At 46.3% G+C, this 11597-nt stretch overlaps 4 protein-coding genes across 5 annotated transcripts; 2 read left to right on the forward strand and 2 right to left on the reverse strand.

Moving 5' to 3' along the window:
• The first annotated feature begins 409 nt into the window (after positions 1–409).
• LOC117136170 (FAD-dependent oxidoreductase domain-containing protein 1) lies at positions 410–2189 on the forward strand. The gene is made up of 2 exons (XM_033296912.1): positions 410–657; positions 958–2189. The coding sequence occupies exons 1-2, from the start codon at positions 445–447 to the stop codon at positions 2065–2067; spliced, it is 1323 nt and encodes a 440-aa protein (XP_033152803.1). The 5' UTR covers positions 410–444; the 3' UTR covers positions 2068–2189.
• On the reverse strand, positions 2108–3673 carry LOC117136174 (MOB kinase activator-like 4). 2 transcript variants are annotated; one of them, XM_033296916.1, is made up of 3 exons: positions 3349–3673; positions 2905–3278; positions 2108–2856 (listed from the first exon to the last, which is right to left on the reverse strand). In XM_033296916.1, the coding sequence occupies exons 1-3, from the start codon at positions 3406–3408 to the stop codon at positions 2607–2609; spliced, it is 684 nt and encodes a 227-aa protein (XP_033152807.1). In that variant the 5' UTR covers positions 3409–3673; the 3' UTR covers positions 2108–2606. The 2 variants fall into 2 exon arrangements, with proteins under 2 accessions (XP_033152807.1, XP_033152808.1); XM_033296917.1 differs by having other exon boundaries at positions 2108–2844; positions 3349–3671.
• An 80-nt stretch (positions 3674–3753) lies between these two features.
• On the forward strand, positions 3754–6044 carry LOC117136176 (ras-related protein Rab-2A). The gene is made up of 4 exons (XM_033296918.1): positions 3754–3944; positions 4431–4590; positions 5065–5401; positions 5462–6044. The coding sequence occupies exons 1-4, from the start codon at positions 3899–3901 to the stop codon at positions 5558–5560; spliced, it is 642 nt and encodes a 213-aa protein (XP_033152809.1). The 5' UTR covers positions 3754–3898; the 3' UTR covers positions 5561–6044.
• Positions 6045–7635: 1591 nt separating this feature from the next.
• LOC117136168 lies at positions 7636–11353 on the reverse strand. The gene is made up of 5 exons (XM_033296909.1): positions 9330–11353; positions 8817–8926; positions 8210–8391; positions 7915–8155; positions 7636–7850 (listed from the first exon to the last, which is right to left on the reverse strand). The coding sequence occupies exons 1-5, from the start codon at positions 11334–11336 to the stop codon at positions 7706–7708; spliced, it is 2685 nt and encodes an 894-aa protein (XP_033152800.1). The 5' UTR covers positions 11337–11353; the 3' UTR covers positions 7636–7705.
• Between the last annotated feature and the right edge of the window lie 244 nt (positions 11354–11597).

Here is an 11597-nt window from a genome sequence, read left to right on the forward strand (position 1 = left end):
TGTTAGTTGTTTGTCAAATACAAATTCAATACCCAGAAATTAAAAGATAGCTGATAATGTGCTAAAGCATCTATTAAATGTGAACAGTAAGTATCAATGTAGAGCAAACCAATTAATTTTATATTTTAGGTCAGAAAAATTACACTATTATTATTCACAGCGTTTAAACCAAATTTCAATTATTTCAATTATTTATCAATAACTACAAAATACAAATTTGAATTTGATGTTCAAATAGTCATTTTTATATGGGACATGATTGGAAAAATTTGTTTCCAGCCCAAATCAGCAGATCAGTCCGCCAAAGGAACTTTTACTGTAATTCCGCATTCATTGCTGTGCACACAAAGCACTTAGGAAAAGCTGCACAAATCTAATCTGGCGGATTTCAATGGCGTTATCATCCCACGAATGTGCAGGTGCCGGTGCTGGTTAGTGTGAAAAATGCTGGGCCTGCGACGAGTTCTGCGATCGGGTGCACTGCGTCAGCTCAGCTCGTTAAGTGGCAAGCCGCATGGCGATGTCCTTCCCCGGAGCTGCGAAGTCCTGATAATCGGTGGCGGTGGCATGGGCGCCTCCTCCGCTCTCTGGCTCAAGTCCCGGGCCCTGCAGCTAGGCCGCAAGCTCAATGTGCTGGTAGTGGAGCGCGATGCTGGTGTAAGTACAAGGTGGCCTAATATACGACGCATAGTTATTCAAAAGTACATTTTTGTAGGAACACCTTTTTTTAATTTTAAGGTATGGGTATCCAAAGTTGTCCCCAACAATGGTTGACCCTTTCGTTTCAAACAGTTCAAAATAATTATGTTTTGCTCTGATCATTGAGATTCAGTATAGCGTTGTATAGCCTTGGTACCTATAGCTAAATATACTACTTTTCCTATTTTATTCAAAAATATTATTTATTCAGAAACTTTTTCGCTATTGAATAACTATCATTTCTTTATCACTTTCCAGTACACCAGCGCATCTACAGTGCTTTCTGTAGGCGGAGTGCGGCAGCAGTTCTCTTTGGCCGAGAACATAGAGATGTCGCTCTTCGGATACAACTTCGTGGTTAACGGGAGAGAGCATCTGGGCGACGTGGATCTGTGCTACCAGCCGAACGGCTACCTGATCCTTGCCTCCGAGAAGGGAGCCCACATCCTGGCCAAGAACTCTAAGCTGCAGAACGAGCTGGGGGCCCGAAATGAGCTGCTTGGCCCGGAAGCACTGCGTCAGCGGTTTCCGTGGTTGTCCACAGAGGGCGTGGAGCTGGGATGCCACGGGATTGACAAGGAGGGATGGTTTGATCCGTGGGCCCTGCTCATGGGCTACAAGAAGAAGGCCCGTGCCTTGGGCGCGAATTTCGCGAACGGCTCGGTAGTGGGTTTCGAGTGGAACGATTCGGGCGGTCTTTCTGGAGCAGTGGTCGACGCCGGAGATGGGGTGCAGCGCTCGGTGAAGTTTGACACGTGCGTCCTGGCGGCGGGAGCGTACTCGGGACAGGTGGCGCGTCTGGCAGGGATTGGTGATAAGGAAGCAAAGGTGGCTTCCCTAAGTGTAGCCCTGCCGGTGGAGCCTCGCAAGCGATACGTCTATGTGCTTAGCACGCAGGGTAAGAATTGTCCTGGGCTAGCAACACCTCTGACAGTTGATCCGGATGGCACCTACTTTCGACGGGACGGTCTTTGCGGCAACTTTCTGTGCGGCCGGAGTCCAAACGAAGACGAGGAGCCGGAGTGCGAAACGCTGGACGTGGACCACGGGTACTTTGAAACGGATGTCTGGCCCACACTGGCGAACCGAGTTCCTGCCTTTGAGTCTGGGAAGATTCAGAGCAGCTGGGCGGGCTTCTATGACCACAACACATTCGACGCAAACGGCATCATCGGCAGACATCCTCATTACAGTAATCTCTTCATTGCCGCGGGCTTCAGTGGGCACGGCATTCAGCAGACTCCCGCCGTGGGTCGAGCCATTTCCGAACTCATCTTGGACGGCAAATTTACCACACTAGATCTGTCGCGCCTCGGCTTCGAACGCCTGGTGAACCAACAGCCTATGCACGAAGTGAATATCGTTTGAGCAAAAGTATCACTGGAGGATCATACTTGCCCTTAGTGTGTTTATGTATGTACTTCTTTTATTGCAATTTCTGTTGTGTATATAGTAATTTTGTATAGTAAAGTTCACGTTTTAGTCACGTACAGCTGTGTTGGTGTTTTGGCTGCCAGTAGTCAAGGGAATTCAGTTTAGTTTACGGGGATTTGACGTGGAATCAGCCACGAGAAGGTCGTGTGCCTACATATAATTTATTAAAATAAGGAGTTAAACATAATCGTAATATAACTTGCGAAATAATTGCTGACTTAGGATCAGATGGGACGAGCGGGTTTGAGGGGGCCTGCGTATATCTGGGTCTGCCCTTGTTACTTAGTTATCGTTATGTAGCTCTATGTATATCTGACATCTAAACTACATACAAGATCTGCATTAGAGTCGGGTCCGCGTGGAATCGTTTCCCTGTCAGGGTGAGCCAACCCAACTTGCAAGCTATTGGTAAATATAAATAGATGTATGTTGAATGAGTGTTCCATGCGAGTCTGACTAATCTGGGCGGGCTCCTAAGCCTCGCTTTCGCCAGAGGCCGCGTTTTCACCCACGTTGATGGGCACGATCAGATTCTCCTTCGACATCAGATTATATTTTGTGACGAAATGCGTGAAACGGTGGCACAGATACGTCTCGGCCTCGAATTCGTCGAAAATGCGACGATGGTGAAAGTAGGCGTGCGAGAAGATGCGATACACCCGCCGACACACGGAGCCAAGCTTGGTCACCGACGACTCCTTGATGGACACCCTGGGGGAGACACTTTGCTTATTATGTGGCTAGTTCAACCATGTCGCGAAGCCTGCATACCTGCTCGGGAAGTACTTGTTGCTGTTTAGCAGACAGGCGGCACCGTCCAGCGTGTGGCGTGTGTAGTCAATGGCCGGGCACTCCTTGGGCGTCTTGTGGGCGGCGCACAGGAATATCCACTGGTCGGTGGCTGTCATCTGGGTGCACGTCGACGGCGAGCACTCCTTCTGCAGCCGCACTGCCAGGCCGTTCAGCTCCATGCAGAACTGGCGCAGGTGCTCGTACTTCCACACGCCCTCATCCTGCGCCTCGGGCATGGTCAGTATGAGTTCCACGTTGCTCGGGTCGCGCTTAATCAGCTGCTGTATGTACTGCTGCACCGCCAGCGTGCTGTCCATCTCCTCCAGGGGCTCGTCGGGCCAGCGACAGAAGTCCTGAAATAGCGAAACCGAAAAAGGGTCAGACGGGCCGGCATCATGGTTCGGACGTCATGTCGTTGCTCACCTTGGATTTTGTGCCTGGCCGGTTCCTACGCAATATGGTCGAGCCGTCAGCCATCTTCATGTTTCACCCGCTCGAAGACGCGATGATCCACAACGTCTGTGCCTACGCCTTGATGAGAAAATCACTGGCAGAGCCTGAATGCTAGCCTGGTCCCTGCCCCGCGGGAGTCTCCGGATGTGGGATCCCTGCACCGTAGTATGCTGAGTGAACTTTACAGGAGCTGGCACATCGCTCGACAATTAATTGGCGTTTATCCTCCAAAACACTTTGCTTTGTGCGAGAAAATTTCTGACAAATTCTACATACATACATATGTCAATCGATTGGCCAGCGGCAGTGCGCATCGTTATCGATAGGGCGACGACAGCCTTGCGGTATTTCGGTATTTCCGCCAGCCCTGGCCGCAAACTGGCCACACTGTCGCCAGCCAGTCATCATAAATACGAACAGATTGGAAAACTTACAAGAATTGCGTATTATCTGTGGCATTACGAGATCGTACTTTCTAAAAACTAAAACTAGCTTACCGTAACCCCCGTCACAAGCAAACATGTCGTACGCGTACTTGTTCAAATACATCATTATCGGAGACACAGGTGAGTGCAAACTGCGACTCCCTTCGAAACGGAATGGCCAGTGAAAAGTTCGCCATTGTCAGGGAAACAATCTGTAATTGCAAACAACACAACAAAACAAAGGGCATCGCAGGCGTAGGGGTCGTACCAGAAAATCGGAAAATCTGGATTTCAGGTGGCCCCAAGTGAAAAGTTGATACTATCAAATCAAAAATGCGTCGGCAGGAAAATATTCCTGGAGTCGGTGGGCCGAAGGAAAAATCAATAATACCATAACAACGCATACAGGCGTTTGCTGCTCTCAGAGTTTGTGGGGCGCGGGGAGCAGCCTACACATAAACCCTGCTGCTGACTCACCCAACCACCCCCAGTAATTGAGGGATTCCGCCCCAAAGAGCCACGGGCTTATCAGCACTCTGCTTTTCGGGATGTCCAACAGCTGTTGGCATTTTCCAGCCTGTCCCACCTTTTCCCCGCCCGCCCACTAACCCTTTTCCGTATCCGCAGGCGTGGGCAAGTCCTGTCTGCTGCTCCAGTTCACGGATAAGCGATTCCAGCCGGTGCACGACCTGACCATTGGCGTGGAGTTCGGAGCACGCATGATCACCATCGACGGCAAGCAAATCAAGCTGCAAATCTGGGACACGGCTGGCCAGGAGGCTTTCAGGTACCCCTTTTCCGTCTATTTAGTGTTAATACTTAAGATGGGAAAGCTCAGATTACTCCCAAAATTGAACTGAACAAATTATTGCAAATTCGTATCCAAAACGCCAAGTCCAAGTCAGATAATAAATTAAAAGACGCAGGCTTTTTATTTATATTAAATAAAATAATTTGAATAAAATTCTTACTTAATTATGCAAAATAATAATAATTTAGGTTGATCCTTTAGTAAAGGGATTAATATTTTGTAATAAAAAATTGTATTTGTTTATTTTCGGCACATTGTTGATAGATGTTTAGACCAAATTATATTTTGGAAAGTATTCATTTTTAATTTTCTGTAATATAAACTTCTTATACTATACTCAGAATTAAATGTTAATCATCAGATGGAAACTTTATTAGTTTCTAATAATTGAATAATTTAAGCACTGTCATTTATATAACTGTATTGTGATGCAAAATATTTTTTGGATAGATCTATCACACGCTCTTATTACCGCGGAGCTGCTGGCGCCTTGCTGGTGTACGACATCACACGACGGGAGACCTTCAACCACCTGACCACCTGGCTTGAGGATGCGCGTCAGCACTCAAACTCGAACATGGTCATCATGCTGATAGGCAACAAGAGCGATTTGGATTCGCGGCGTGAGGTGAAGAAAGAGGAGGGCGAGGCCTTCGCCCGCGAGCACGGACTGGTCTTCATGGAGACTTCTGCGCGCACAGCTGCCAACGTAGAGGAGGCTTTCATCAATACGGCCAAAGAGATTTACGAGAAGATCCAGGAAGGTGTCTTCGACATCAACAATGAGGTATGAAAGAAACATTTGCCTTGTGAACTTCTTGCAATTACATTATTAACTCGTTACTAGGCAAACGGCATTAAGATCGGCCAACAGCACTCGCCCACAAACCCGTCGCTGCCAGGAGCCGGAGGAGCAGCTGGAGCAGCAAACAGTGGCTGCTGCTAGGAGTAAACCGCAGATGCCCGCTTGCAATTCTGGGATAGGCGCAGCCGCTTCTGTAAAAGCTACTTTAGTGACTAACTAATAGAAGGTAGTTGAAGGAACAGATTTCTTGTTTTCTATCTCAACCGTAACTAACCACGTAAACATAGCTACCACTAAACTAGCAATTGGACACTAAGCTAAATGTTAAAACCATTAAGATCAGACAGTTACAAGAAACACATGTCCTTGTTCAGCTACGTTTTAATTTACCAAAAGAAACCAAAAGGAAGAAGAAACCAGAAATAAACCAAAACCAACCACATTTGTGTACGTGAATGTCGTGCGTAATTTCTAAATTTTATAAAGTTTATTGAAACATTTTTAAATGTTTTATGCATGTATTTTGTGTATATTGAAGTTAGTTTGCTAGTTACTTCGTGTAAAATCGATAGTTATACATTGGGATTTTGACAAAATGATGTGTAATATATGAACAAAAATCAAACTGTGTGAATTTTCATTGTGATTCGATTTCAGTGAGGTCCAGCCTCGCAACGCTGCGCCACGCCCCTTTTTGCAATGGGTATCTGCTCCGCTTCTCTATACATACATACATACATAATTAAATATATTAATATGTTTACGTTTCCTTTTCAACGCATTTGCTTTGTCTATTTTGTTGTGCAATCCGCTTAGTCTTTATACATACACTAGAAAAAAAGTACTTTAACAAAATATACAAAACATGAGGGCCGAAATGGGGTTATATAATTTACACAATCAACATGCATTAACAGTGGTAACACGAAATGCTGCGATTCAATGATCAATTTAGTATTTTACGAAGTTTATATATTTAATTAACGGCGATTGCTAAGACAAAACGAAAGATACAACTGTAAACGTAAATCAAATTATTTATAATATTTGTATTTGCCCAACACAATGCGGAATAATAAATATACATACTTATTATTAATATAAATATATACATTGAATCGGTACTTACCATGGGTTTATTAATCAAGTGATAGTTAACAACTAATTAGTTTAGTTTTTTGGTGTCTAGAGAAAGTCGAGATGCCAGTATTGCACCTTAGTAAACCACTATTGTGTAATATTTAAACAATATTGTTTAAATGCAATTTAATGAAAAGAGGTCACACAAACAATTACGCATTAGTTTAGTTTAAACTCTTTTTTATTTAGTAAGAGGCTTTCGGTAGATAATTGTTTAATTAATGTCTTGTAAATATTATAGAATGGTGAATCCTTTTTTGTTTATGTACATATTTGCTAAAGTGTTCTGAATCAACAATTTCCAGTTTCTATGTCGGCTATAGGGCTATAGTGTCGCATTTACTTAATTTTGTAAATGTGCTTATATGTTAAAACATTTTTTTACTACGGAAATATACTATTAGAAATATTTTTGTATTTTTTTAATAATACTTGAACTTTTAAGATATTACATAGGTTTGTTTTTATTTTCTGAATCTTATCTGTGTTTTGTCTAAGAAAAAGTTTGCCAAATTGCAAAAACAGGTTTTTCGCTCCAACATTAACTATTTTGTATACCCTAATTTGCTCAGTTGATTTTTTTAATTTGAAACTTTTCGGATGCGTGACGTCTGATGTACAAACAAATGCTCCAAAGATTTTATTGTGAGTTTTAGATTGATTGAAAATGGTCGCTTGTTATTGCATACGTTACATAGATTGTTGTTTATTGTATTCCCTTTAATTAATATTCGTACGAAATGTAAGGCAATTAAAACTATTTTTCTAAATTTTGTAAAGAAGACAATTGAGGGACCCGTTTGCACCTGGCAGTGATGCACTGCATTGATATTGATTGAAATTGAACAGTTTGTCTAGACATGAGTACAAGATGCGGTTAGTAATTGCCCTAGTGCGGTAAGTATATGTTAGGTGTATATTGATACTTAGCTACGATTAGTCAAGTCAAGTATAGTCTTACGGGCTAGAGCTTAGGAATAGGCTTAGTTTCAGTTACAATTCTGCTCTGATTTTATGGCTGCAACACCATTTGACATAAGAAACTCGTTAACATTTAATGCTAGTCCATTATTATGCTACAGTTCGGATTGGTATTACCTCCAGTTGCCTTCTACTTGCGGCGTTCAACAGTGCAATGTAAGTAACCTAGTGTAAAAGTTGAGCTTTTTTAGTCTCTAAGACATCACTGTCACTCTCCTTAGGTGCTTTCTTTTCACAGAACTCGATCAGATACGAACAGACACCGGAGAGTGCGATAAATATTCCAGCATAATAGAAGGTGTCATCCCATCTGAAAGAGGACAAAGCGAGGTCAGATAACCCGTGCACAGACTGCAGAATGCCGCCCAACTCACCTGCCCGTATACTCGTATATGACGCCTGCAATAGGGGGTCCTGCGATCATTCCTACTCCCTGAACCAGCAGCACCAGACCGTAGGCACACGTGAAATCGTCCAGATCCACAATACTGACCAGAATGCTGGGCGTAAACGAAAAAGAGCTGGCGAACGTAAATCCGAAAATAACGCACATGACCATCAGGCCCATGTAGTTTGTGATCAGCAGGGGCATGAAGAACACAGACGCTCCGCAGACTGAAAAATATGTCCTTGATAAATTGAAAATGCGACATAGTCCAAGCAACTCACCCAGCATGCACAGCGAGTAGCATATGTTGATGTTCATCCAGGGCAGATCCCCCAGATAGCCAAGTCCTATCATGCCCACCGTCTGGGCAATGCCGACATCCGAAATCAACTCGGCACTCTGGCTCACGTCGTACTTGTATTGCTTCATGTAATCGGGAAGGTACAGATAGGGGATAATGAACCTGTGGAGCGTGCCAAAAGGTAGATTAGCCGCTGATTGAGCAGAGGAGCCTTATCTGGCCAATGTTGAGTTTGAATTGATTTCAACTAGTTTTCTTATCGATCTATTAGGGCACTCGGACTCCGCGGTCGCGGGGTAAGATAAACCATGATCTTGAACAGCTAAGTGGGCCTACTAACTGAGCTGAACGATAGCGTTGTGCTTGGAATTTCACCGCTGTTGGCCCACAATATTGTTGTGCAACGCTTTTCGTTTTCGAACAGCTGCCAAAATTGTTTGCGCCGTCTTCTGGCAAATTAACAAATTCACGCGACGGCTTGGCACATTTGTCTATTTATTTTAGCATTTATTGCGCCTTGACTTCATGCGCAGCTTGGGGTCTTTGCCAAGGAAATTGTTTATTTAATATCACCAAAGAGTACTCACCAAATGAACAAAAACAATGTGGAGAGATTGAAGAGGGCGAACTTCATGTCCAGAAAGAGGGAAAAGTCAAAGATGGACTTCATGGTGTCCACGAAGTTGTCATACCAGGTCTAGCGGGAGAGAAAGGATATTTAATTATTGTTTAATATTCTTTTCAAGCCTTTTGATTATTTGGCACTGCTCTTATCTCTACTTGATAATCAATTTATACAAAAATCTAGTAAATGTACTTAGTCAAGACATTCATTACAAAAGAAATAATAGTTCTGACTTGTAAACTGAACTATCAAGAGATTATCATCTTCCAAGGTACCAATAACTGGCTCGGTTTCTTGCGTAGGCAGAACGGAAATCGGAGCGGTCACCTTATCAGCCGTGAAAAGTATGTCTATGTGGTCCAACTAGGCGACCATACAGAGAGGCAGCTGATAAACAGCTTTGAGCATTAACCAGCTGGGGCTGTCGCCAAGCGACCGATTGATAAGGGCGGACCAAGGGTCACGGTCTACTCACATCTTCCTCCTCTTTGGCGATGGTGGTCATCGAGTTGCGGTAGATGTTGGGACAGGAGGAGGCGCGCAGCCGGTAGCGATGCGTGTTCAGCATGGCCCCGCGGTAGTGGATCGAGTTGCGGTGAATGCGCATGTCCTTGAGGAAGTTGGAGTTCCGGATCGAGATGTTGCGGCGGAGGTTCGATCGGTGGTGGCTGGGCTTCTTGGAGCGCGACAGCCGGCGGATTCCGGTGATGCTGTCCAGGCGGGCGCGACGGGTGGCCAACTCGCTGTTCACCGATTGCTCCTGTTCCGGAATGGCGATGACGGTGGGCCTGATGCGCCTGTTCGGCTCCAGCAATGCGAAGGTCTCGTCCTTCGAGTAGTAGCAGTGCATGTCCTCGCTCAAGATGTCCACCGAATTGTGTCGCAAGCCATTCACCTTTAGGTTGGAGATTGATGGTGTTGTATGCTTGGCCATGAAGATGTTTTCGTTAAGCGAATACCGGGAGCTGGCGTGCTTCTGCGTGAGGTAGCCTTCGTCCGAGGAGCGGAGGGAGCCATTGGGAGTCCCACCAGTGGAGCGCTTTTCCGATGGAGACAGCGTCTCGATGGAGGCCAGGTAAGCCTTCTTAGCTTCCTCTGCCGCCTCTTGAGCTATTCCGCCCATTAGGGTATCATCGGGCGAGCCTATCACGGCAGTCGATGGGGGATAGGCACCTGCTCCCGAGGACATGGACAGCAGGTTCTCGCGTGACGGCGCCTCCGCACCCTCCTTGTGACGTAGGGAGCGCCGGCTCAGGCTCTTAACCTCGCAGATGCTGTCGAGCTCCTGAGTGCTCAGGAAGGTGGGCAGGAAGATCTCGCTGCGGTAGCGCTTGAGGGCGGAGTCCAAGGGATCGTCAATCTGCTGGTTGGCTTCCGTGTTATTCTTGGTCACCAGCGAGTCTAGCACGGCCTCCTTTGTGATGCCGGTGTCCAGCAGCTTTTTAATTTCCTCCAGGCACACACTGGAGTTGGAGAAGGTGGTGACGCTTTGGGATCGACTCTCTAGTCGGTTTTCCTCGATCAGCCAGTCGGGATCGCGCATCAGGGCACCGCAAACGCATGCGTTGAGCATGGTGCCGCCAAGGATTAGAGTGGCTCCGCGCCAGCCGTACGATTCGATTAGATAGGAAGTTAGGCGGGCGTAGACAAAGGTCCCAATGCCGGTGCCCGATGCTCCGATGCCGGTGGCGAAGGTGCGCTTCTTGTCGAACCAGAATGCAATGGACACCACCGCGGTCACGTAGCCGATGCCTAGGCCCAGTCCCGAGATGATACCAAAGGTCACCATCAGCATCTCGATTGAGTTGCAGAACGAAGACAGCGCAAACCCAAAGGCAGAGACCACACCGCCGAGGATGGTCATCTTTCGGCAGCCGTACTTGTCCACCAGGTTGGACCAGATGGGTCCCATCAGCAGGGGCACGGAGAAGAATAGCGAGGATATCCACGCTGTCTTGGAAGTGGACTCTCCGAAGTAGTCCAGCAGTTCCACGTTTATAAGGCCGAATGAGAAGCTCAGTCCGTCGGCTATAAGGGACACGACCAGAGAGGCGAACACCACCACCCACCCATATCCACCGTCGGGCATCTTGGGCGTTTTCTTCTCCGTGGAACTGGAGTCGATCGAGTCGCCGGACTCGTTCGAGATCAGGCGTTTGCGCCGCTTCACCTGCCCGTTTCCGTTCATCAGGCACGTCATGGTGCCGTCCTCCAGTTCGATGACACTGCTCCTTACCACACGGCTGTGTCCCGCCCCATCCGTGAGTTCCTCTACGGAGAGGTTGCAGAACGTGACCTCCGGGAAGAGGTCGTGCTTGATGGCCTTGTGGAGTGGCGTGTTGGCCGGAGCAGGCGTAAGAGGCAGCGCCTGGTAATTGGAGGCGTCTCCGTTTTGGCTCTGGTTCTGGCCATTGTGGTTGTTGTTAGCCGCCTCGCAGCTGTTGTTGTTGGAGGCGTTTGGATCCGACGCTAGCTTGGCCATGTCGGAGTCCCGGTGATCGTGTTGTTGTGTAAAGGGTTTCGCTACGTCTATAAAAAGGTTTGTAAAATTTGCACTTTCTTGTCCAAGCGATTATTGGAAGTGAACACAATTTGCATTAGATTTCAGCATAAATTTTCTTAAGTAGGCGGTAGGTAAATATTCCCTCTCTCTGTTGGTCAACTGCAGTGTGTAGCTGAAAGATAGAAACAGATGGAACTTAGCGCTAGTTCGACTTGGTAACTGCCCATTTCCCCTTCTAAA

This window comes from Drosophila mauritiana, chromosome 2R (genome assembly GCF_004382145.1).
Source record: "Drosophila mauritiana strain mau12 chromosome 2R, ASM438214v1, whole genome shotgun sequence".
Taxonomy (NCBI): Eukaryota; Metazoa; Arthropoda; class Insecta; order Diptera; family Drosophilidae; genus Drosophila; species Drosophila mauritiana.